This window comes from Chinchilla lanigera, unplaced genomic scaffold, assembly GCF_000276665.1.
Source record: "Chinchilla lanigera isolate Chin_1 unplaced genomic scaffold, ChiLan1.0 scaffold00001, whole genome shotgun sequence".
Classification (NCBI taxonomy): Eukaryota; Metazoa; Chordata; class Mammalia; order Rodentia; family Chinchillidae; genus Chinchilla; species Chinchilla lanigera.
In genome coordinates, this window is record NW_004955402.1 from 62,230,921 (window position 1) to 62,258,012 (window position 27,092).

The following is a 27,092-nucleotide window of genomic DNA, read 5'->3' on the forward strand; positions in this document are numbered from 1 at the left end:
CTCTACAGATAATCTCCTACTGCTTCTGTTTGCCTAGAGAACCCTAGCAGGGTCCTAAGGAATGCTAGGGCAGGCACCTAATGCTTCGGAGACCACACTCCTCTCCAAGATCCCCAGGAACACTACAGAGACCGTGGGTACTGGGGTAGAGTTTAGAAATTCACCAGACCCTTAGCGTTCTTGATCTTGGAATTAATGTAAGCATTATATATAGGGACTTAAAAACCTTACCGCATACCTGGTCAGAAAGCAAACCACAAATTTATTTATTTATTTAAACCTCAAATTTAAAAAATGGAAATAATTTAAATCGAAGTCCTAAACTCTAAATAACATATTTAAATATAAACTGGCAAAGGTCAGAACTTTTTGAAGACTTAATCGTAACTTCTCTTAGTAATTTAAGGGACTAAAATCCAGCAATTTCTTTAAGAGTAGGAGAAATCTAAACAACTTTGCAGGTAGAAGAGCTTGAGGAATGAATGAAGTAGGAACTCAAAGTCTTGGGGGAGCAAGGAGTGAGGACTGAATACCCGCGCCTGCTGGCCTCCCCTGTCAGAAGGGAAGCCGGCGGGCGCCCACGGAGAGGTTCGGGGAGCTTCGCGACGTCCAGAAGCGCGGGGCGGACGAGAAAGTAGTTTGCTGCCCAAGTGGATGTCTCCGTGAGTTTACTGCGATCCGACCACGCGAGCTGCAGGGGGTTCCAGGTGACCCTGACCCTCCAGTCGGCTTCCGGGGGACCACGGTGCTACCCTTCACCGCAGCTGGACCTCACTTGGGAGAAGGTACCGCTGGGCACGCCCCGCTTTTAGTGACGTCATCGGCCCTGGCGCCCAGGGCGGAACCTAGGGACTCCCGTGCTAGCTTTTGCAGTGACGTCATCAGGCGCCGGCCGTGGGCGGGGCCTATCTGGCTACGCCCTCCGCTTCTCTGCCGCTCTCTGACGCCATCGGGAGGCGACGCCGCCGGGGTCCGGAGGGGCGCGGGCGTCTCCGCGTCCGGGTTGGAGCTGAAGCGAGAGGGTGGGGATAGACGCGGGGTTGAGAAGAGCGGGTAGGGAGGGACGAACATGGCGGACCAGATCCCTCTGTACCCGGTGCGCAGCGGCGCGGCGTCGGCCGCAGCCAGGCACAAACGCACGGCCTACTACAGCCCGGCGGTTCCCGGGTCGGGGCCCGACCGGCGCGGAAGGTAACGGCGGGCGGGCCGCTCGACCCCTCCCGGGATCCCTTGGCGTCGCTCGCGCGTCCCGCCGAACCCTTGGGAGCCGGACGCCTGGGCTGAGCGGATGACCTGGAGCGGGCAGGGGCCGCCGTCCGGCCGGGCTCACCGTTCCCCTCTAATGAGGAGGTGACTGCACTGCCCCTCCTTGATAGCTTACAGTTGGCCCTAGACTGACCCGTGTGACCGTGCTAAACGAGAGGACAGTGCTAAAAGCATACCTCGTCAGTATCACAGTTAGTCACAGATATGAGATGTAGGCGACACGTTTCCATTTGCCTATTAAGTCTACTTTGTATTTACACTTGTATATATAAAGTTCTGTTTGACAGGGAATGTTGCTTTTACGGATTGGAATTGGAGAGTCCGGTTAAATTGTTTCTTGGGGGCTACAGTTTATTGGTTGGTACAGATCTTTGGTTTAAAATGGAAGTCTCATACCCTACTTGGGTGGAAAACTAGTTGAATTTAGCTCATATTTAACCTGCCTCACCCAAAGAAGATAATACTGCTTTATTTAAAAAGAAACTTTAAAGAATCATGTTTTACAAAACATTTTATTTTTTAGTACCGGGAATCGAACTCAGGACCTTGCGCTTGCCAGGCAGGCGCTTGTGCCGCTGAGCTACATCCCCGGCAAAAACTTTAAAAAGTATTATAATTAGCAATACACGGAGTGAAAATCACACATTTCACTCAGTATCCCATTAATTCAGAGTCTGAGTTTTCATGTAATTTGTTTCAAATAAATTTTGGCTGTCTGAGAGACTAATGCTGTATGTAACCAGAAGAGTTCAGAGCATGTAATGTTATAGAACTGAATTAGATGTTGGTCCATTTACTTAACTGATCTTAGGTAACTTTTTTTCTGGCTTGTATTGTTTATTTTTTAAATTGGATTTTATTGGTACATTTTAGATATACATAATGATCACATTTATCATAGAGTTTGTACTTGTACATGATACAGCATGTTTTTGTCCCCTCATTCCCCTACTCTCTCTTCAACCCCCCGCCCCTCCCCATTTACAAAGCTTTGTTTCCATGTTTTCTTTAATCATTTTTTTCACTTTTCTCTTCTTTCCTTTTCCTCTCCACTCTCACTTGTTCCCTTTCCCATTTGAACATTTTCCTCCTATTTCACAATACATTTTGGTCCTTATTTACACTTTAATTTTCTCGCACCAGAGAAACAATTCGGTATTCACACTGTGTCCTATTTATTTCACTTAAGGAGTGTGGACTCCAGGTGCATCCATTTTCCTAGAAATGTCTAGAGCGTATCCTCCTTTATGGCAGAGTAGTACTCCATTGTAAAAACAAAACAAAAACCCACGTCTTTATTCTTTCACAAGTTGATGGCCACCTGGTTGTTTCCAAGATTTGGCTTTTACAGACTGCTGCTGTAAAATATATGTCACTGTGGTGTGATGCTTTTAATTCCTTTGGGAAGATACCCAGGTCTTAGGTAACTTAAACTCTGACCCCTAATTTCCTCATCTGTAAAATGGTGGGTCGGGGAGATAGCTCAATCGCACAGCGCCTGCCTGCCAAGCACCAAGTCCTGAGTTTCATTCCAGGTACTACCCCGCCCCCCGCAGAAAAAAGTGGGTAATATTTTTTCTTATGGGAACGTTGAAGATTACAGGTAAATGTATAGGCACCGTGCCCATTTTCAGAGTGCCTGTGAGGAACTGGGTTTTCCAGAGGTACTGTTTTTCCTTTTTTTCCTTGATATTAGCTATGAGTAATTGGAGTAGTAATTCTGTAAATAGTTAATCATAGAAGATGGTTATTTGGAAATGTGCCTGTCATTTCATAATAGGTTTTCTTTAATCACATTTTGAGTCTTGCCAGTTTTACTTTATGTAGTGTGGTATTTGGTGAATATTTTATGTATTTTGGCACATTCAGAATCGTGTGTCTTCTAAGTGGGTCATCCTTTTTTTATATACTATCTCTATTTTCTTTACCCCAAAGTTTATTCTATTAGATATTAGAGTAGCCACTCATTTTTTTTTTTAAATTTAGGTTTGTATATTATTACTTTACAGCTTATCTATGTTGTAGAATTTGAAGTGGCTTCTTGAGTTGTGATTTTAAAAGGTGATTTATATAATCTGAAGAGAAACCAGAGTATAGTGTTGTGATTTTAATCTGCTCTGCCAAGCTGTCATTTGATTGGTGACTTTTAAATTTAAGGTGCCTATTGACATGTTAGAACTTTAGTGTGGCATTTTATTGTTTTGTTTCTTCAGAAGCTCATTCCCCTGTTTCTCTGCTCTTGCCTTTGGGCGGGGGAGTGGTTACTGGAACACTGTTGGTATCTGCAGAGTGTTTTGAGCATCAGTCTTTGTATGGTTTTCAAATGTTTGATCTGGATGTCACAGGTATGTTGGTATGAGGAATTTTACTTGTTTCAGTGAAGCCTAGGAGCTATTTTTCCATTTAGGTTTTACACTGTAAATGCTATATCCTGGCCGGGCATGGTGGCGCATGGGTATAATCCCAGCACTCAGGAGGCTAAGGCAGGAGGATTGCCGAGGCCAGCCTAGGCTACATACTGAGTTCAAGGCCAGCCTGATTGAGCGAGACCCTGTCACAAAAACACAGGGAAAAAAAAAAAAAATCCACATCCTGAGAATCAGATGGTGTTATAATTTCTGTTCTGTCATTAAATATTGCTAAAACTCATGATATAGTTTCTTGCATATACCTGTGTTTCCCTTTTATATTGTTTTTCTTCTTGATATTCCAGAATTCTGTTTCCTTTCTTTCTAAAGAAATTTCTGTCATCTAGGAATGTCTTCATTTCCTCTTTATACCTAATGGGAGTTTTATTGGATTAGAATTCCTGATAGTTCTTAGCACTTGAAAAATCTGCCACTCCCTTTTTACTTCATGAATCCATTCACGAGGAATCCACTGTCACTCCAGTTGGTATTACAGTACTTGTAGGTACTGTGTCATTTATCTCTAGCTGCTTTTCAAGCTTTTTCTTTGTCTCTGCTTTTTGGAAGTTGAACTTTGATGAGTCTTGTTATATATGTCTCTAGGTTTATCTTGTTTGGTATTTACTAATTTTTTTGACTAAGGTTTTTGTCTTTCACCAAAAGTAGGAACTTATTAACCATTATTTCGAAAACAAAACTTGTTTCTACTTACTCTCCATCATCTGTTCATATCCATGATATGAACACTGGATCTTACATTATTAATATTATATACAGTAATTCCTTTAGGCCCATTTTCCTCTAGTCTGTTTCCTTCGTGTTTTTTAGATTGTGTAAATTTTATTCATGTATTCTCAAGTTCAGTAATTTTTTACTCCATTATTACTATTCAATTATTGAACCTATTCAATGTTGTTTTCTTTCTGTTGTATTTTTCAGTGTTACAATTTCTATTTGTTCCAGGGGAATTTGTAATTGACTGCTAAAGAACGTTTTGTTTGTTTTAAAATGCTTTTCATATAATTCTGTCATCTGTACTATCTTACTATTAGCATCAGTTGATTGTCTTTTCTAATTCAGATTTTGAATATCTGGTTCTTTGTGTAATTCATGGTTTTTGATTGTATCTTGGGAATTTTGTGTATTAGAATTAGAGTCCTGTTTATATCTTTTATTTTGGCATGTTGAAATTTAGTACATAGATCTCAATTTACATTTGTGGTCTCTAGCTCCAATGACAATGTTATGATCTTTAGTTTCCTTTGTTTAGGTAGTGCCATTGGGGCTGTTCCTGGTCTGCTGATGGAGCAGGAGAAGGGAAAGGGATTTTCTCAGGCCTGTCTTTCTTCCTAAGAATTAGAAATGTCAATCCCCTGGAATGCAGAGACTCCCTTGCCTAGGTACTGGTCATGGCTGTGTTCCCTCCACAGGTAATATAGATCATATAACCTGACCTATGGGATATTCCCCCTCCTCTCACCTGAACCTGTCAGCACCTCAGGGCCAAGCCTCCCATGGCCAACCCCCCAGACCTTTGTCCTGGGACCTGCTGCTTGTAGGCAGAGCTGGGAAAGGACAAGTGCAGTGGTTACAGCTGTGACCTGACTCAGCATCCTGTCTACCATGCTGTCAGTCATGCTCTGGAAGACCAAGCATTTCAAATCCTTAAGCCCAACCCATTCAGATCCCACCCGTGCCATTTTCCTTTCCACTAGCATGATCCTGCTCACTGTGAGCCTAACTTTGACCTTTAAACGTCAGTAAATTTAGCTGCTTTTTCTGTACCATTGGATGTTGTCTCAACTGGACTGTCAATGGTGTTGTCTCAGTATTGCATTGCTGTGTTTAAGTACTATAACTCTTATTTTACTTTGTAATAACCCCAAATTTTATTATAAGTATGTTGTTGGCGGTTCTATTTTGTTACTGTTGTAAATCTCTTACTTTGCCTAATTCCTAAATTAAATTATGTAACAGGTATGTATATATTGGTAAAAATTGGAATATTTAGAGTTAAGTACTGTGTGGTTTCAAGCATCTGCTAGGAGTCTTTCCTCATGAGAAAAGAGAAAACTACTGTATTAAATTTGGGGGTGACAGTTCTTTAATTACTTAAAAAATAGGCCTCTTCTTTATGGCTACATAGTTTCTGATGAGAAATCTCATGTCAGTTGAATTATTTTTCCTCCTTTGATAGGGTGTTATTTCTTTCTCTTTACTTGTAAGCTTTTTTCCTGATCTTTAGTTTTCAGTAGTTTGGGTATTATGGACTTTGTATAGATTTCTTTGTTTTGGGTTCTGGCTCATCCAGTTTTGGGTTCACTTAGCTTGAGTCTGTAAGTTTGTCTTTTGTCCTATCTGAGTTTTTTTAGCCTCTGTCATCTCTTCTGTGGCCTTTATGACACTTTGCAAGTTTTTTATTATAGTCCATCTGGTTCCTAAGTTTCATTGCATTTGTTTGAAATTTATTTCCTATTGGGCAACTTCTATTTTGTCTGCAAATCCATGCTTTTTTTTCCCCCTTCTGTCTCCGTTCTGTTGAGCAAACCATTGATTTTTAGTTTAAAAGTTTTCAGTTGATTGTTTATATTAGCTATCTTTGCTGAAATTATGTTTTCATTTGTTTCACATGTTCACGATTGCGCCAATTGAAACATTTCTATAATGGATGTGTAAAATTCATGTCATAAAAATTTCATTATCTATGTAATTTTGATGTGGGCATCTGATTCTTTTTCTCATTTGAGTTTTTCCCAGTTTTTGGTATAATGAGTGTTTTTTGACTGCATCCAGGATATTTGTATTCTGAGACTCTAGACCTTATTTATCAGGCTTCCTCTGGTATCACTTAGATGACTGGTGGGAAGTATGGAGGATGCTGCCTTGTTAATGCCAGTTAGGGTCAAGGGGATGGTTCCCCACAGCTACCTTTGACAGCTGATAGAGGAGGAGTGCCCTGTTATTGCTGGGCATATGTGGGGGTCTGTGGCTCACTACCCTCTGCTGACACCAGCTTCGCTGATAGGGGAAGAGGGCCTGGTTATCATCCTCTCATGGCTTCCACTGAGGTTACTTGTGGGGGTGGTTACCTCTGGAAGGTGCCTGGAGTTCCTGCTTCTCAGTTAACCTCTGAACTGGTAGTGGTGGGCAGATTTGCCTTAGTGTCCCTGGTTGAGGGTATTGAGTAAAGTTTTGGAGGCCATGAGAACTGAGCTTCTGCACTAGCTCCAGCAGTCTAAACTAGAATGGAGTCACTTGTGCTACTGCTACATAATCAAACTGTACATAAAACCGGGTAGTTTTCCAACAAAACAGCAGATTCACAGCAATCAGTCCATAAGGCTTCAATCAGCCTGAGCTGGCATAAGAAAGTCCCGCTTGTTTCAGCCCTTTCAGATAACTTTGAAAATGACCAGCTGCTTTTTTGTTCCTTCAGCCATTTCAGTGGGTTGCTGCCTGACTCATGAATTGCTAATAAGAACCAGTTAGATCTTTAAAAAAAATCTGCTGAAATTTTTTTAAAAATAGGGGCGAGTACCTCAGAATAGGTGCCAGGTGGGATTGATGTCCTTGTGTTCCCTTGGCCTTCTCCGACACCATCTTAGCCGTGAAGAGGGTTTTCTTTCTTCCTTTTCTTTTTTTGGATTTTTTTTGGCGGGAGGGACAGTCTTGTGTTGTAGTTCAGGCTGGTCTTGAGCTCACTATGTAGCTCAAGCTGTCCTTGAAGTAATAGACATCCTTCTACTTCGGCCTCCCAGGTGTTGGGATTACAAGCATGCACCACCACTCCTGGAGAGGAGTGTTTTCTTACAGCTAAAGAGTGGGGATGAGGAAAGTTGTCTAGTGTAGGATGGGTTATGCTTTTTCCATCTTGTTTGAGTGGAGTAGTGCAGTTACTATCTAAACGTTTTCTGTCCACTAGCAGACCCCTTCCTTACCTGATCTTTGGGTGAAGAGATAGTCTGTTTTCAGTCTCTACTGACTGTCTAGTATGCAATACAATATGTGAGATGAAGAAAACTTTGGATTTAATGTTGTGTTGAACCTTGGGTCCTGAGTCATTATTCGTCTTCTTTCCCCTCTCCAACTGTCTCCAAGTGGGAGGAGAAGGGAGAAATACATCTTTTGGCTTGGTTGGGAACTGGAAAGAAGGGGCGATTTATTTTTCTCTTTTTATTTCTACCCCTTCTTTTTGGTCTGGTGCTGGAGATCTTATTCTAGGGCCTAACATGTGCTGATATGTGATTTATCACTGAGCTACTCTCCTAGCCTTCCTCTTTTATTTTAAAATCACTTTTACTGTTTTTTCATCCTTTGGCAGCTGTTTTGATAGAATTCTTATATGATTCAGGTCACCTGTTTAAAGTGTACAACACTGTGGGTTTTAGTATGCTAACAGATATTACCATTATCAGTCAGAGTTTGATGATTTTCATTGTCTCCAAAAGAAACCTCCTACCCTGTAGTTGAAACCATATAAATTTTACCTAAAAGTATGATTTTTGTAATATTTGTTTTGTGACCTGCATACTATATAATAGTAATCACCTAACAGTAAAAAGTGTAAATTGGACAGTACATTGCCTTATTTTACTAAAAACTGAGCTTTATATTATGAAGCCCAATCTCCACTGTGGTCATTTAAGTTACATAGCTATAGTTGATAAAGGAAAGTTTTTGTATGGGGTTTTCTTTATTTTGGAGCTTTCAGAACCACTCCTTTAAGTTGAAAATGTATGAAACTGACATTTTGTTCTTATTTTGTGCAAGGAATTCAATAATGTATTATAAAGACATTTTCTGAGAAGTGAAATTATTTTTCTTTCATTTTAATTACACCAATTTAAAACACAACATATTTAAGGTAATGTTGATAAATTGTTACAACTTACCTAAAATTTTTTTTATCGTTGGGTTTGTATCTCAAAAAACTTTCTAAGAGAAGAATTAAATGTGCTTTGCATATAGTAAACATTAAGAAATTCGATATCATATTGCTTTTGTTATTAAAGATGAAATGGTCCTGTTTTTATATTGGTAGGTAAGCAGAATCATAGTTCGTAAGGAATGCAGTTATGTGTTTGTGATGGTTTGTGTCTAGATGTCCCCACAAAGTCTCATGCAGTCATAGGGTGGGCTTCTATGGATCCTTAGTCCAGTGCTGGGATTATGGGTATGAGTGCTATACCCACCGTGGGGCGGGTAGCTTGCATACAGTATGAGGGAGGGAAAGAGGCCTGCTTTCTGCTGTTCCTCCTTCGTTAATCTTGCTGTTTTCTGCCACCCTGAACTGTTGCCCTCTGTCATGTGTCACTCTGCCTTGGAGCCAGCCGAGTGTGAACTAAAACCTCCACAAACTATGAGCTAAATAAACCTTTCCTTCCTTAATTTGAGTGTTGGTTATTTTGTCCCAGCAACTAGTGAAAAGTAACCAGGACAGTGTTAGAACAGTTTTCTCACATTAATTTCTCTCATGAATATCTGTGAAAGTAGGGCATTTATTAATTTGATATTTTTCATATGTGTGTTTTAAACAACTATCATACAAGTTAGATTTGCAGTTGACTGAACAACTAGTGACACTGAACATTATTGTCTTAGTTACTTTTCTCATTTCTGGGATAAAATACCCAACACTCACAAGTTAAATGAGGAAGTACTTACTTCAGCTTTATTTGTAGAGGTTTTAAACCATGGTCAGTTGGCTCCAATGCAGGGTAGCATGGTAGAGAAAAAACAGTCCATGGCAGGACAGGGAGGAAAGCAGTATACAGCAAGCCTCCCTTTCACTTTTATCCCATTCAGGCTACAAGCCATTAGGGTGGTTCCATCCATACCCAGGGTGGGGTTTCCCATTTATCCACACCCTGAATGCTGATAAACCAATTAATGGACTGATCCAGTACCTTAATCCCGGTACCATACACTAGATATAGCCAATTAATGGACTAATCCAGTACCTTAATCCCGGTATCATACACTAGATATAGCCATGTCCAATAACTAAGCCAATTAATGCTGATAAACCAATTAATGGACTAATCCAGTACCTTAATCCCAGTATCAACACTAGATCTAGCCATGTCCAATAACCCTACCTATAAGGGCAGGAGGCTTTGGAGAGACATCTAAATAGGAGCCATAACAGTTATTTTATTTCTTCAAGTCTGTTAGTACTTTTTCTTTGCTTTTTCTATCAGTAGGGCTATTGACCATGCTTAGAGGCATTTGTAGTACAGTATTACAAACTTTAGTGTTTAAAAGAGACTTCTGTTGAAAAGAGATAGCTATTGTCTGATTATCTACAAAATACTGCATTAGTGTTTTTGAAAGATGTAACATTTTCATAATGGTAATTTTCCCATTCTTAGGGTCTATACACAATTACACAATTTCCCCTGAATCTTAAAAATTGTATAATCTAATAATTTGTTAATTGTAAATATGAAACCTTTACTGTGATGGTTCACAACTAAAGAGATTTTATTAGGGGGAGTACAGAATTTTTCCTTCCTCCAACCCTTCCTCCTTCCTTGCCTCCTTTCCTTCCTTCCTTCCTTGATTTTTGAATCTTAGCCTCCTTCCTTCCTACTTTTTCTTCCCCCTTCCTCCCTCCTTTCTCAATCCCAAGGCATGCCTTAAACATGCTAGCTGTGCATTTCAGCACTAAATTATGCCCTAGCCCCCAAAGTGAGTTTTATGATAGCATTTATCTAGTTGATGAGGCCCAGGATTCCTTTGAATCAGATCCATTTTTATACAGGTTTATAAGAATTTCCTTTAAAAGGGATCCATAGTTCACTCAAGTGTAAGAAACTCTTTATACTTGCCAGAATACAAACATTTCACTTAATTTTCCTGTACCTTAATAGTATTAGTATGAAGAGAGAGTTAATCATAGGGAGCAACACAGTTCTAGGTATCTGGAATATGTATCCTGAGCTAACAGGCCATGGGACTTGAAATTTCTAGATTCGTATTATATCACATTGGATTATTATGTGTCTTAATCATTTTCCTGTCCCTGGGACACAACACCCAACACTCACAACTTAGAGGATGAAAGGTTTATTTTGACTTATAGTTTCAGTACAGTCCATGATAAGCTGGTTCCAAGGCAGAAATGGTATTACAACAGGAGGAAAGCTGTATACCATATGGTGGCCAACGAAGAGGGAGATAGTACTCTTCCAAGTCATGTCCCTAGTGACTTCCCATTTCAACTAGGCCTCACCTCCCAAATGAGAATTTGGTGGTGGTGGGGGGATATTTTGGAATTTAGAAGTTTATCTCTATATCTCTCTATATCTCATTTAGAAGTTTATCTCTATACATAGCATTCAGGTAATTTTTCATTTGAGGAGATTATATGTAGGCTTTTTACAAAACTTTTAGAAATTGCTAGCTCAGGGTTACTGTATATGCAGTTCATATGAAGAATTGTATCTTAGTCAAGGGACTGATATTCTTGCTTGTTTTTGCTGCTAAGGTCTAGGTATCTTTTTCAGGTACCATTTCTTTAATTAATTAGCTTATTATTTGCTCTTTTATCATTTTTTTTTACTATTTTGTGCTGCTATAACAGAATACCTGAGACTGGGTAATTTATAAAAGACAAGAATTTATTTCTTACAGCTCTGGAGGATGGGAGATAAAGGTGTGAGTATCTGGCCAGGTCTTCTTGCTGTGTCCCCTCATGGCAGAAGAATAGCAGAGAGTGAACCAGTCTTGCAAGTCCTTTTTATAGTAGCATTGACCCTCATGGCTGGATACCTTCCTTTAGGCACCACCTTCCAGCACTGTTGAGTAGATTCTAACCTTCTCTTACTTGAGTTTGGAGGGGGAAAATCATGCAAATCAGAGCATTTATTATCTTTTTTTCCTACTGTAGAAGGGAGAGTCCCAGTTTCTCATCGGTTCATATAGTTTGCCATTTATTAATGGCTCATAAGTGACATAATTGATTTTGATAGCTTCTTGTGATGAAGGAAATATGCACATTTCTTTACAGCACTTAAGTCTTTTTTTATGAGCGTGCAGGTACAGGAGAAGTGTTTATTTTTCTAAAGAAAGTTTGAGCATTAGGCAAATTTTAAATGTTTTAATATCAGTTTACTTTTAATATCAGCTGACTTTTCAGAAATGTTTTTAATCTCAGTGGAAACAATAAAGCTGTTGGGTGCTTTAGGTAAAATGTGAGCTTAAGCTAGTTATTGTATTGACCTACTTTTATTTAGATATATGTAAATTATATGCCTTCAAGTACTTGAATGTTCTGTTGAAAATTTCTAATTTTTTTTAAGCTTTTGGCAGCAGCTAAGATAGCTGTTCTTTTTCTTTAGCATGGCAGTACTCTTGGGTTTGTATCTGTTCTGTCGTCTTTGTTCACGTTTTTTTACTCATTTAAAAAATACGTTTCTAGAATTATACTTAATTGCTAGAAACGTTGATTTTTCGTGAGTGACAAACCAATTAAGTGTGTATGACACCAGGCAACAAAGATACTTAAGATTCTCTGCTTATCCTGTCTGAAAAAATCCATTATTCATCATCTTACTGTTTTTAAATACTGAGGTGAAATTTTCAATACAATAGGAAAAGTGCTTTGGAAATGGAATAATACATTGCTTGCCAGTTTAAAGGCTTCATTTCTGAAGTCTGGGTTACGAAACATGATGTTGCTTATATTCATTACCTTCCAGAACTCACTAGACTGCTTTTACAGTGTTAAACTTGGTGAGATTGTGACTTTTGCTAAAGTGTGATAACACTGCCTGGAAAACTTAATGAAAAAGACTACAAATTTTTTTATGTATAATATTACATTTAAGTGGTGTTTTGCATTTTCTATATTCATTTCCTAGTTGATTGTTTTAAAACATGTGATCTATAGATAAGTAAGAAAAAAATGACTTTTTAAGGGAAAATATTTTTTGTTTAGGATTGTTACTTCACAGATCATGTAATTTTTTTCTTGTATAAATCATCTAAAATGAAATTTTCATGTTGTAAGGAAGTTATATGATATTATCAAGAATAGTTGGAATTGTTTGTAGACTTTTTCTAGACACTAAAATGAGTACTATTTTAATGGGTGGAGTGGTGTGTTCAAATAGTGTGAAAATAGGTGATTTTGTTTCTCCTAACATATTCAATGAAAGATCTTCTACCTTACCAGTTTTAGTGACCATATGGAGTTCTATCACATATATAACCAGTTCTTTAATCATGGATATTAAGGTTTTTTTCTGTTTTCTTGGTTACTCTTCCACCCAGCACCAGCAGTGATAGTGATTTTTGTAGGTAAGTCTTCTATGTATGTTTAATTTCCATGGATAATTCGAACCTGTAGTTAAAGTTGGTACACATTACAAAAGTAAAGGCTTGCAATGCTTACTTACCAATTTTTTTTATCACTTGCCAGCAGTTGATTGCCTGTTTGTCCAGGACTTAGGCATACGGAATGTTAAGAATAACTATTTCCATTTGATAAGGAAGGCGTATTCTCCTCCTGTTTGAATTTGAGTGACTTAAAAGACCTTTTTGGAAAGATTATTATAAGGCTTCCCATTATACTTGGAACTAGATTGAAATGCCTTCCCAGTGCTTTTCTGGCCATGTATGCCTTGTTCTTGCCTACCTCTTCAGCTGTTCTGTTCCACTAATCATCTCTGTCCTCTTCACAATGTCTATACCACTTGCTGGTCTTCCTAGACCAGTGGCTTTATTCTGTCAGGTGGCTTTATTCTATCATGTATCATCACTTCTTGTGATGGCCTTCTCATGTTAGGGTTTGTATGTAGATGTCCCTCAAAACTTCATGTGGTCATGGAGGGGGCAGACTTTTTCGAGGTGGCTGAATCTAGAGTGTGATTGATTCGTGTGCTTGTTCTCTTCCTTTTGCTTGAGCTTGCTCGCTCTCTCCCTCTCCTCTTCTTCTCTCTCTCTCTCTCTCTCTCTCTTTCTTTCTCTCTCTCTCTTTCTCTTTCTCTTTCTCTTTCTGTCTTTGCTGTCTTCTGCCATCATGAACTATTTCTCCTCTGCCAACAAGGTTGTGAGTGCTGCACCTGCCCTAGGGCGGGTAGCCTGAGTATAATATGAGAGACAGATGTTGCTTTTGCTGTCTTCTGCTGCCATGAACTGTTTCTCCTCGCCGTGTGCCACTCTTTCTTAGAGCCAGCGGATTATGGACTGAAACGTCTATAGACTGTGAGCTAAATAAATCTGTCCCCTAATTTAGAGTGTCAGGTATTTGTCTCAGCAATAAGGAAAGTAACACAAAACTTGGTACCAGAGAGGTGGGGTTGTTGTTGTGACTATACCTGACCATGTGGTTTGGGAACCTTACCAATGGCTTGTGGGAAGAGTTTAGAATGATTTGGAGATACTGACTACAAAGTAGAGCTGGAATGCCTTATGCTGTTCTGTATGGGAGATTCTGGTCAGAGCTCAGGAGACCAGAAAGTCAGTAAAGATCAGGCTTAGGATTTTTCTGATGGGAAAGACTGCATTGGCTGCATTTGAACTCCGATGATGTGTGTTATGATTTGCAAAAAGTTTATCTACATTTTACTTGTGTCCAGAGACTTTGCCTGAGACTGAGATTAAGGGTGGCATGCTTACTAAACTTGTAGAAGAAATTTCAAGGCAATCTAATGTTGAGGTGGTGGCATGGCTACTGTTGGAGGTTTTTAGCCAGATTTATGTTGAAAATCAAGAGCAAAGAGCCCAGCAGAATGATTTAAAACATAAGTTTGGCCAGAAAGGAAGCACCAGTAAAATTGTGGACTGCAAAGATAGAACAGAGGAGATCTTGGTTTCTGAGAAGGAGTTGGAAAATAGAAAAGTTGGCCTGAGGACATCACAAGAAGCAGCAGTACTCCACCCTTTGCAGCCTCAAAATTGCAAAAACAGCATAGAGAATTTGTTCCTCAGAATTAAATTCAGAGTATTCCTCAGAATTGAATTCAGAGTATTCAGCAATCCAGGCACTACCGCCAAGAGAGAAGGAAGCCTGGCTACTGCTCCAACTGGCAGCAGACCTTGGAATCATCCATCTTGCAGAATGCAAGAGTTGTGGGGTCAGGAAGGCTTCCACCCAGATTATAGAAGGTCCGGGAAGCCAGGCAGTGTACCCTGGAGAGGGCAATGTGCTATGCTGAGTGTGAAGCCAAAACTACAGTGGAGACCCCAGAAATTTGGAGAAGTCAGGAAGGTGGATCATCTGAGGAAAACTGCAAGGAGGAAGCAGAGCAGGCCCAAGAGAGAAGCCATGGGAGCTACAACCACTGGAAGTATCATAGGAGCAGAGCCACCCAAGCCCTTTGGAGTTCACATTTTACCACAGAGTGCCTTGGATGCTGCACATGAAACTTAATGTTTGCCCTCCTAGATTTTAGACTTGTTTTGGCCTCATTCCTTTTTATCCTCATTTATAACCTTTGGAATGGAAATGTCTATCTTGTGCCATTGTATGCTGGAAGTATTTAACTTTCTTTGCATTTCTATAGGAGCTCCCAGCTAAGAGTTTACCTTAAATGTCAGAAGAGACTTCAGACTTAGACTTTTCAGCATTGCTGAAACTGTTAGGACTTTGACCACTCTTAGAGACATACCAAATGCCTTTTGCATGAAGAAATATACATGAGTCTTTCAGGAACCAGGGATGGAAGGGTGTGAGTGCTACACCTGTCCTAGGGCAGGTGGCCTGCATACAATATAATGGAAAGAGGCTTGTTCTCTTCCTTTTGCTCGAGCTTGCTCACTCTCCTGTTCTTCTTTCTCTGTCTCTCTCTCTGTCTCTCTCTCTCATTCTCTCTTTGCTATCTTCTCCCATCATGAACTATTTCTCCTCTGCCATATGCAACCTTACCTTGGAGCCAGCTGATTATGGACTGAAACCTGTACAAACTGTGAACTAAATAAACCTTCCCTTCTTTAACTTTGGGTGTCAGGTATTTTGTCTTAGCAGAGAGGAAACTTAACTAACACCTGGGTAATCCAAGGAAGACCTGCACAGTCAGTTCTAGTTTTAGCATCCTGTTTTGCTTTCTTCCTAGCACTTCTTCATTTACAGGTATCCTTTTTTTATTTTTGTTTCTGTCCTGTTAACATGTGAATTTATAGAAAGTGTGATAGAAAAATATGGTTAATGTTTACATTTTAAAAATATATTACAGTTAAAAACACATTGCCATTAACCCCCTTAAAAGTACTCCTCACTTTGAACACAATTATCCCATCATTCTTGCCACTTCTGAAGCAGTATTCACTTTTGTGAGTGTCTTTAGTTGTGCTGTCTTGGCTTCCTCTGTATCCTGAATCGGTTACAACATTTACTGTTACTGGTCATTTTGACTTGAAGGAAGAGCCAGAAGTCACATAGCACCAGATCTGGTGAATAAGGTGGATAAGGACACCCCATAATATTTCTGCTTAACAGGAATTGCTGTAAATAGTAGATTAGTATGGCATGATTGAAAAATACAGTGAATGTTTAAATGAAACATTTTGTTACAGTAAAAGGTACATTGTCATTAATCTCCCTTAGAATAGTCAGTATATGCCCTCTCATTTCAAACACAATTATCCGGTTGTCCTTGACAATAGGTATTTTACTGTAATAAGCTTTTTAAAATTTAAACACCATTATTTTTGATTATGCCTATTTGTCAGAGGCTGTGTATACCTTATTCATTCTTATGTTCTCAATGCTTACTTAGGATGTACCTAGCACAAAATAGGCACTCAAGTGTCTAGTACAAGAGTGCTTGAAATCCTTATGTGGTTAAGCATAATTTGTAAATATAGTTGTATTTGTTTTATGAATTGTCTTTGCTCATTTGTCATTTGAAAGGTGTGCTTTTATATAGTTTTGTAAGAAGAAACTTTTTTTGTCTTATGTTGCATATATTTCCGCCAGTGTCTCATTTGTTGTAGTTTTTTATTTATTTTATGGTACAGAGTACAGACATTGGAATTGCGTGGCCTCGTACCTGGCTGTGGTTAGTACTCAGTAAATTTAAGCCATTGTCATCAGTCTCACCCTTTCTCCATGGCTTCTTAGTCAAAAACCCCCTCAGATAGGTTTTTGTTTCATTTTGTTTTTGAGACAGGGTCTTGCTGTATAGTCCAGTCTGGCCTTGAACTCACTGTGTAGCCCAGGCTTGCCTCAAACTCAGTGATCCTTCTGCCTCAGACTCCTGAATGCTGGGGTTACAGGCATGTGTCACCTCATCCAACTCTCACATGTTCTTTTTTAGTCTAGTTTTTTTTATCTAAGTGGCAGCCTATTCTCTAATTGATAACTTGAATGAACTTGCTCTTTTGCCCTGTGTGCAAGGATTCTCTTTAGCCTGATATATTTTTGTCTTCAAAGTACTTGTGGGGTTTCAAGATATATTTCTTTTTTTAAAGTTTGGTTTTTTGTTGTTTTTTTTTTTGTACGAGGAATTGAACTCACGACCTCATGCTTGCCCAGGTGGGCACTGTGCTGCTGAGCTAATGAGATATCATTATTTTGTGTGCTTTTGGTTATTTTAGACTTCTTGAGGTTGGTACTGTGGCCTAGCATGAGTTCTTTGGGTGAATGAATCTTGTACACTTATTGAAGTGTTTTTGTAAAAAAAAAAATCACTTCATGCTTAGTGATATTAAGTTGTTGGACAGTGTTGGTTACATCTTTATATTCTGACTTTTTTCTATTAACTATTGAGAGAAAAGTTTGATCTTTAAGTACTGTGGATTTGTCTATTTCCTTTCAGTTGTATCAGTTTTGCTGTGTGTGCTTTGAAGCTAACGTGGTAGTTGCATACACATTTAAGATTCCTGGATTTTATTGATGATATAATCCTTTTATAATTGTGCAATGTCCTTTGATGAGTGTTTGAATCATGTGCTCTTTTACTTTTAATATTTTGGTACTATATGTCATTATTTTAATTACTCCCTATAAGTTGTGGTTTCTTTATTATGGAAATATTTGGCAATGTCTAGAGACAATTTTCATCATCTCAACAAGGGAGCAGTGCTGGTGACATCTAGTGCATAAAGGTTGAGAATGCTGTTGAACATCTGTGTGCACAGATTAACCTTCCATAGCAAAGAACTGTGTGGTCCAAAATGTTAATAGTGTTGCTTTTGAGAAACCCCACTCTAAGGATTGTAATATACATAGCTAACTTTTCACTGTATACTTAGCATTATCATTTATCACCTCATGTAAAGTATAGAACCATCTACTCCTTATGTTATGGTTGTCATTTGTATTTACATCTAGTTACATTGAAAACAACCACAAAATTATAATTTTTACTTCGAATAATCATATATTTGAAAAGAACTTTCTGCTGCTGTTCCTTCAGTCCTAATGTCCCTAGTTTCCTTCTAGTGTCATTTTCTTCATCCTGAAATTTTCTTTAGCATTCTTTTTGGACAGATCTACTGTCAACAAATTCTCTTAGTTTTCCTTCATCTGAAAATATTTTACCGGATATGGCACTCTGGGTTGATACTCACTTTCCTTCAGCACTTTAAGCATGTGGTTCCACTGACCTACAGGCTTCATTTTTCTTCAAAAAAGCTCAAAGGCACTTGAAAGGATGTCTCTGTAGTGTAACTGGCTGTGTTGGTTTGGAATACTTTTTTCTCTCCTTATGTGTAAATTAAGGGTTTTAGTATTCTGTCTCTTAGTTATGTTTTAGTTGTGGAGTCTGGTTGGTTCAATTTGTCTTCTATATGGATTTTTGAGGATGTGAAGGGAGAGTTTAAGTGATTGCTGTTGTCCTACAGCAACCCAGAAATCTGCTTTCTTAATTTTCATATTGAAATGATACTTCCCAGAAAGGCTTGATGTAAAAGTAAGACAGCAGCCGTGTGTGGTGGCATTGTCTGTAATTCCACCATTCTGGGAGTTTGAGGCAGGAGGATCACAACTTCATGCTTAGCCTGGAGAACAGACTCAGGAAGACCATGCCTCAAAAAAAAAAAAAAAAAGGACTGGGTATGTAGCTCAGTGCAAAAGCTGTAGATTCAATCTTCAGTACCAGGGGAAAAAAAAAGACAGTAGTTGTTGAGTCACCAGTATAGTTTCTGACAAATTGTTCTCAGTATGTTAAGTTTTTCTTTTTTAAAGCTTTGGTTAAGGAAAGATAAAGTGACTGTGGATGGTGGGCTACTGTTTCTTGGGATCAGAAAATGACTGTAGGTTTAAAATTATGTTGGCTATTGAGGTTTTTTCATTGAACAGAATGTCTTAGTAAAGACAATAGCAGAGACAGTAAATAGGATATAATATCATTCCTTGTATTTTTCAGTATATTAACTTTGATGGAAAACCCAGCCATAATATTCAGACATTCAGTCTACAGACAACTATGTTTTGTCATTTCTAGAATTTTGTTGACTAAATTTCTTTAACGAAGTGTTTGGGTATTACTTGGAGATACAAAATTTTGTCTATTGGTGAAGATGATTGTTTTTTCTGTTATTGGATTGAATGTTGTAAGGGAAGGTTGGGCAGTCTTGATAGTGCTGTTTGCCTGATGGTATACTGCAGAAGCTGTTCTGACAGTGTATGTACAGCATGAGTGTTACGAATTTCTTCAACTAATGTAGGCACAGCCTTTTCTTTACCTGTTTGCCTTGACTATTTTTTCTTTTTGCAAAGGAAAGTAACAGCACAATCCATTGTTATTTATAATGGTTTACTTCAGCTGAAGGCAGCTTAGTGTAAGGAAAATAATGGGTAATTAACAAAATTAGGTCAGATATTTCCTTAAATAAAACATACATTGTAACAGAAGACTGCTTAGCCTGGCTCAGCTATCTGTTCTTACCTCTCACTAGGTACCAGCTGGAGGATGAGTCTGCCCATTTGGATGAAATGCCATTGATGATGTCTGAAGAAGGTTTTGAGAATGATGAAAGTGATTACCACACATTACCACGAGCTAGGATAACACGAAGGAAAAGAGGACTGGAGTGGTTTGTCTGTGGTGGATGGAAGTACTTCTGTACCAGGTGTGTCATTCATTGTTACTTGCTTTTCTTGTACATGAGAGTTATTTGTAAACATAGTTCTGAATATATTTATTGGATGTATTCTTAAATGTTGATATAAAAACTAAAGACACGTCATCATGGAGCACTAAAATAACCTTAGTCAAAACTAAACAATGCAGGGGCTGGGGATTTAGCTTAGCGGCAAAAGCGCCTGCCTGGCAAGCGCAAGGTCGTAAGTTCAGTTCCCGGTACTGGAGAAAAACCAAAAAAAAAAAAAAAAAAAAAAACACAAAACTAAACAATGCTAATCTAAAAGGAAAAGTAAACCAAATTTATTATGAGAAGTTTTAATGGTTAAAAGTTAGGGGAAATTGATTTTATAATTAATGTATGGTAGAATAAATTTTGGGTCATTATACCAACATATATAGATAGTATTCCTTTGTTATCCAAAAAGGTAGGTATGAACCTATAATATGCAGTTTAATAATACTATAATTATGTGAATTATTCAGCTTTAATGCTTTTACTTAGAATAAGCTTTTTCTGTTAATTTAACTAACAACATATCAAGATAGAAAGTCGTATTTCAAACAAGTTCCTTGGTGCTGAGATAAACTAGTGTGATTTGCCTTTGACCAGAATGTGGTAGGTGAAAGCATATTGTGCATTTCAGACACTGCCACCTTCCTCCCCAGGAATAGAATAGAGCTAAGTATTTGTGACTTAAGCAGAGCCTATCAGATGAATTACAGCACTTTCAATCTTTTTGTTGTTCAAGATTTGTAGTCAATACCTTTGTTGCCAGTATGAATTTATACCTCTCTATCCATAAAGAGAAAGTAAATACTTGTAGAAAAATATATTGTTCATCATCCTTTACATTATCCCTTTGGAAGTTTGTAAAGGGTGTTCCTCTCAGTGATTTGACTTCTAGGATAGCTCATGAGGTGATATTCTATTGGGATTCAGAAATTGATAACATAGAGAAAGGTGCTGAAGCTGAGAAAGTTTTAGTTCATCATGCCTTGTTCAACTTTCAGAGTGTGGCTATCTGTCACCTCTTTGTATATTGTAAGGTTTCATATGAAGAAAGAATTTCATTTCTAATCAGTGTTTTAGAAATTCCTGACTGGTGATGCTAATAATAATTGTCTGTGGCTTATTGAAAACATTTTCTAGGCTAAATAGCCAGTTTTCTAGTATACCTGGAGTGTTCTTTGTGGATGCACATTTCATTATAGTTAATTTCTTAAACAGATTCAAGACTGCAGATTTTTTTGGTCTTGTGTTATGATGGTTTATGGTTTTCAAGGGTTCTGTTTCCACATTTATATTGACATGAAGTTATTAAAGTATGTCACTGTGATTTGCCTAATATATAGGATCTGTAGTAATGCCACCTTTTAAAATTCCTGATAATCAGTAATTTGCATCTTTTAAAAAATTGCTATTACCAGTTTTATTCTTTTTGAAAAGTTAACTTTTAGTCTTGTCCTCTCTTTTGTGTGCTTTCTTATACCTTTGAATTGAAATAAATTCAAATTTATAGAAAAATTACAAGAATAATATGGAAAATTCTTGTATACCTTTGACTCTAATATCTCAAGTTTTAAATATTTTGCCACTTTGTTGTTGTTGTTGCTGTTGTTTATGTTTCTGGGACAAGGTCTCACTATGTAGTCATAGTGAGAGGTGGCCTCAAACTCACTGTGTAGCCCAGGCTGGCCTTGAACTCACAGCAGTCCTCCTTATCTCACCCTCACAAGTGCTGGGAGTATAACTATGTGCCACCACACCCAGCTGCCACATTCATTTTGTCATTCAATTTAAAGGTAATTTGTTAATGTAATCACAATCCCGTTGTTAAGTTCATGAAATTTAACATTGATGTAATACTTTGCATGTACTTCAGATCCCTATTCAATGCCATTTAGCCAACAGTGTCTTTTGTGGCATATTTCTTCTAGTCACGGGGGTGGCTGTGGGGTGCAGTATAAGGCTATTTACCTGACATTTCAAATCTGCTGTTTGGTCTGGTCACTTTTGTCAGTCTTCTCAGTTGGCCCTCCATATCTTACTGCAGCTTCTGTGTCACCATTGGGTGTCTTCATCTTGCAACAGTGACTGTGTGTTATGGAGACAACTCATGATCCACCTTCTGCTAGCTTCAAAATTTGTTGCAGCCTCCTCACTTTTTTTCAGCCTTCATAGTGAAAAGAGTTGGAACCTGGCCTGAATGAAGCTTTATTTAAGAGTGTTATGGCCAGTTTAATTTTCTGTTTCAGGCTACCGAATCAGCAATGTTTGTTTCACTTTCTTATCATTTGTGTGTTCACAGGACAAGCATTCTTAATTTTCTTCAAGACTTTTTCCTTTGTGTTCACACGCACAAACCTTTAATTTTTTTAAAAGGTGTTTCTTATTTAAACCAGTTTATGGTTTTAGCAATCTGTCTTATATCCAGCAACAAAACAATACAAAGCACTGGCAGGAGGGTTGGTCTAATACAAACAGTTTTCTTAGTTCTGGAAATGTAAGTTTGAGAGTCTTTATTTTGGTGATGTTGGAAGCCTTATTAAGGATGATGTTCCTGAAAATGTATATGTGATACAGATGTATGAAGAGTAAGAGAACAGATAAAAGCAGGAGGAAGAGTGAGATAGTGATGGAGAAGATGACTTTTATCTTGTTCTTAACTGCAAATGTGGGATCATTTGACTCAGGAAATGATTGGGCTATAGATGTGTACTAAAGAAATGAGAAAATTTGGCGATGCTTTGGTAGAGATTATCAATACTTGGCAAAGGAAAAATCAGTAGTCATGAATTTGTATTGAATTCAGCATAATTTTACGGCTGTTTGATCCTGAGCCCTGTAAGCTGGCTGTGGAAGTCTGTGAATTGATGAGGTTGGTTGGCAGTGGATTACTGCCTGGGTTGCTGTGGGGTGCAGCTCAAGGGCAGGGATTCTCTACAAGTGTAGGGGATGAAGGTAGTGCTTTTCCTCCAAGGTCTTTATGGCACCATCTTCAAAAAGGCAAATGTTCTCACTGATATTTACAGCTAAGAACTGGAAGTATCCTTCTTGAAACAGGTAAGGGGTAAGCCAGCTTTTCTTATGCTCCCGGGGAAAAGTGCTAGAACAAGGAGATATGGTCAGAATGAGTAGTCTTTGAAGTGCAGTAGAAAGTGTTTGGTAAATGCCTGGTCTTGAACTTTCCTAGAGGGGACTCACCAAGAAGGCCACTGTTTTGAGAATGCCAAGATTTTTGACCAGTGTTAGGTAGTCTTCTAGTGTGTGTGAAAATTCCCTGGGTAATGGAGATGTCAAAGAGTTGCTGAAATGGAAGATATGGTAATCAGGTGCTGATGGGCATAAAACCATAGGATTTAGAACAATTCTGTGTTTATGGTGTGAACTTTAAAAGGGCATTATATGTCTTGGAAGTGGTACTTGTTTGACCATGTTTATTAGCAGTACCATACGAGTACTGTCCCAGTCAACAGGTTACTGAGGATTTTGGACTTTTAAAACTCTATCATAGTGCTAAGTAATTACTGAACTGATTTTATTTTTTACAGTGTTTTTGTTTTTACCAAATGGAACATAACAGCAAGATTATAGATTTTCTGGTAATCTATGCTTTCTTAGGAAAATATTACTGATATATTTGAAAATATAGATATTAGCAGCAAAAATACTCAGGTTTCGAGGACACTGATACCGTTCAGTAAAATATTCTAGATGTGTCTGTAAAGTCTTTATCTTAATAAATCATTGTCCTGTGGGAAAAGCTACCTGAACCATTTTGGCCAGTTCTGTTCAGTCTGTATGGCACTGAAGTATCCTGTTGCAATGTGGGGTGGGAAGTAACCTGAGATATTATCACATTCTTCTTGTTCTCTGGGTGCCTGCTACAGTGAGAAATTACAATGGAAATTAGAAACTTGTGCCTTAGAGGGCCAATTGTACCTTTATCTTATTTCTTTATTACAGATTTTTAGTTTTGAATGTTTGCCACCTTAATTGCAAAATAGCATTATAAAATTCAGTGTTACTAAAATTATTAGATGATGGTTCAAAGAGAACCTATAAAAATTAGTTTAACTGCAAGAAGATCTTAGTGAATATTGCAGTTCAAGTAAAATTGTAACTAATATTAATGAATTGTAAATATAACGTATTTGTATTTGTAAATGTTGTGTATCATGAGGCTTACTTTGAAATTATTATTCCTATTTTTAGGAACTGATTTGGCTGTAATTTCTTCATGGCTTAAGACCTGCTTTCTCCTTTTTATTATTTGGCAAAAATTCCAACTTGGACATACAGAAAAACTTTTCTGAAATCTGTCTTAAGACTTTTGAATTTCAAACAGTGAATACACCTTCCTGGAAGTGTGTAGTTTTGAGGCACATTGATATGCATAGTTTTCTGATCTGGGTTGATGGTCTTTCTCACGAGATTTATATTTCACTTGTTATCAAGAATCACTTTGTCTCTTGGAAAATGGAGCTTAGAAATGGCATTTCCATGTGAAGGCATTGGGGTGGAGGAGATATCAAATGCTGGGATTATTCCTCCTTCTAAATGGCCTCTGCCCTTCTATTAATCTTTAAAACATTTGGGATGCAGAAGCATGGGAAAATGCTCATTTTAAAAGAAGACATAAGAAATGCTTTGTTTTTGTCATGGTAACCAAAGGTACCTTTTGGATATAATAAATAATTGCCTATAATTTGAGGGTGGGGTAGGGAGAAGGAGGCTAAATTTGGGGAGTTATTTAATTAAATTTGAGAAGACAGAATCTTGATATATAAACATATTTAATATTAGAGTGTTACTTTGACTATAGAGGCATTTGTGAAAAGCTACTAACCCTAAAACATTTTAAGGGAAAGTATAATTTGTGCATTATTGTATTTTCTTACTATTGACCTTGGCAGTGTAAGACTATATATATATATATATATATACACACACACACACACACACACACACACACACACACACATTAGGTTTTCTGAATAATCAATAATTAGGAAGTATTTAGCATATATAGAGATGGTATTAAGGAAAGCTTCCAGTTTCTTTTGAAGACTTTTCTTTGGTTATCCTTCTTGTTTTTCAGTATTTTCTAATATGTTTTTCTCACATTACTTTGTACTAAAAACTCCCTGTAATTTCATTTGCCTTAGCTTAGTAAGGCTTACATATTCTTTCTTTTGTTACTGTATTATTTTAAATCTTTAGGGTTAAGCTGGGCACGGTGATTCATGCCAGTAATTCCAGCACTCAGGATGCTGAGGCAGGAGGATCATTGCAAGTTTGAAACCAGCGTGGGCTATAAAGTGAGCCCAAGGCCAGTCTGAACTGCATAGTGAGATCCTGTCTCAAAAAAAGGCAAACATACACACACACAAAAAAAATTTTTTTAAATATTTAGGGTTTATGCCTTGTTGATTATATCCTCTACTCTTATCATTAAAATCACCCGTCGTCTTTGTATAGTATTTTCTATCTGCATAATCTAGTGGCAGTTCCATGGCATTCCAAACCTCAAACTCATGGTGAATATACTGTATTCATTCAGTTTTGTGATGTAGCATGTGACTTGATAGTGGCTCCCTAACCAACTTGATTTTGTCTGTACATAATGAAATAATTGGTAATGATACTTTATTCTTTAAAAGTATTAGCAATAAAGTAGTATGAATAACTTAATTATGTCTTAGAAGTCTAGCAGTCTTAGATTTATCTATACAGGGCTGTAAAAGAAAAGTGTTGAGTATGTGTTTTTAGCAATTGGTACTTGGTGTTTATAGGGTGAAATTGATGTCAATAGGGGAGACACTAGTTCCTGTAGTTGCTGACAGAGGTGTTAATGTTAAGGTTTCTTTTTTTTCCTTCTTTTGGTTTTGTGAGACACAGTCTCATATGTAGTTCAGGCTGGCCTTGAACTTACTAGATAGCCAGGCTAACCTTGAACTCACAGTGATCCTTGTACCTCAGCCTCCTGAGTGCTGGGGTTACAAGCCGGGAGGTTAAGGTTTTTGTTCTAATTGGTGTTTTTAGCACTCCTGTTATGGAGACATTATATTTTTTGCACTTACAGTGTTTTGTCTGTAGAAGAATATGTTGATATCTGGTCAACAATGTGAAATTCACATTTCATGAGTTCAATGGCTTTTAAATGCTTATGTATATCCTGTATTGACTTATATGTATTTAAATGTCAGATTAGATAATTGTGTGTTGCAGAACAAAAATTACAATTAAAATGCCCATATGTGGCCAGCAGATGGTTTTAATGGACAACACATTCTCTTTGTGTTCAATTATAGTAAGTTTTGGGATGGGATGTTGGGAGGCAGTAGGGTAATAGTGATATAGGACAAATATAGCTTCCAGCTTACTGGATGTCAGATGTGCCGAGTTCATGTCCCCTGAAATTGAACAGTACATTCCAAGGGATAAAGAAGGTTAAGAGTAGGAGAGGTTAATTGGGGAATAGGAATAGCCCCTGAGAGACAGGAGGGGTCCTGGAAGTGAGTTACCACTGAGGCCCTTTGTCAGGAGTAATTTATATAGCAAAGTCACAGATGTGGGTACAAGGTGGGTCAAAGTATGATTAGCCAATAACATTGCTTAGCTAACATTGACCCAGTAATTAAGTGGGGCGTGTAGGAAGGGCATATGGATGACATGATTAATCTAGGTTTACGTATGATTTCTAAAACTGGAGAGTTTTGGGGATGGGATGGGCCCAGGTGTATTGGTCACCCACTCAGGTGTTTGATGTATATCTGGATTTAGTGGACAGAGTGCTACCAAGTATAACTCAAATTTCCATACATCCCTTAGAGAAGTGTGCAAGTCTGTACATTGTGACTTTAGTCTCAAGGTCTTGCCTTCTTGAAATGTGCTTCCAGCCACAATTCTGATGTCTCCATCTTTCACTGATTTCCTTGAGAGCCCAATTCCTCTCTGTATATTAATTTTTATGTCACTTAGCTGCCTATAATAATAGAATTCACGAGAAGAGGAAGCAAATAAATGTATTAAAGAACTTCTCCAGAATCACTTGCTGACCATAGTCACCAAAATGACTTTAAATTCCATATTTTTAACCTTGCGTTTTGTTGCATTTTTATAATTGCCTTCTCATTAGTGACTGATTAGTTTTCATCTATGAAAACAGGTTTATGTAAAGCAGTCTCTCAGGTTAATATTGTTACTTAGTTATCTTGGACTGATCAGGTCCCCATTCTCCCAAACCAGTGGATATCAAGGCTAAATAAGAGATAAATGGAATGATTTCAGGGCTCTAGGAGGATCAAAATCCTTTCACAGCTGGGTGTGGTGGCACGTGCCTGTAATCCCATCCACTCAGGAGGCTGAGGCAGGAGGATT

The 27,092-nt window shown here is 38.1% G+C and overlaps 1 protein-coding gene across 3 annotated transcripts in view; it reads left to right on the forward strand.

Moving 5' to 3' along the window:
- Window positions 1-954: 954 nt before the first annotated feature.
- The window catches only part of Atp9b (ATPase, class II, type 9B), a 305,437-nt gene continuing 279,299 nt past the window's right edge, over window positions 955-27,092 (forward strand). For 2 of the 3 annotated variants that reach the window (XM_005373105.2, XM_005373106.2), the window contains exons 1-2: window positions 955-1,191; window positions 19,521-19,694. In XM_005373105.2, the coding sequence (XP_005373162.1) occupies window positions 1,070-1,191; window positions 19,521-19,694 (296 nt within the window). In that variant the 5' untranslated portion in view covers window positions 955-1,069. Of the gene's footprint in view, window positions 1,192-1,238; window positions 1,351-19,520; window positions 19,695-27,092 lie in introns of those variants that run through there. The other variant, XM_005373107.2, reaches the window with a different exon arrangement.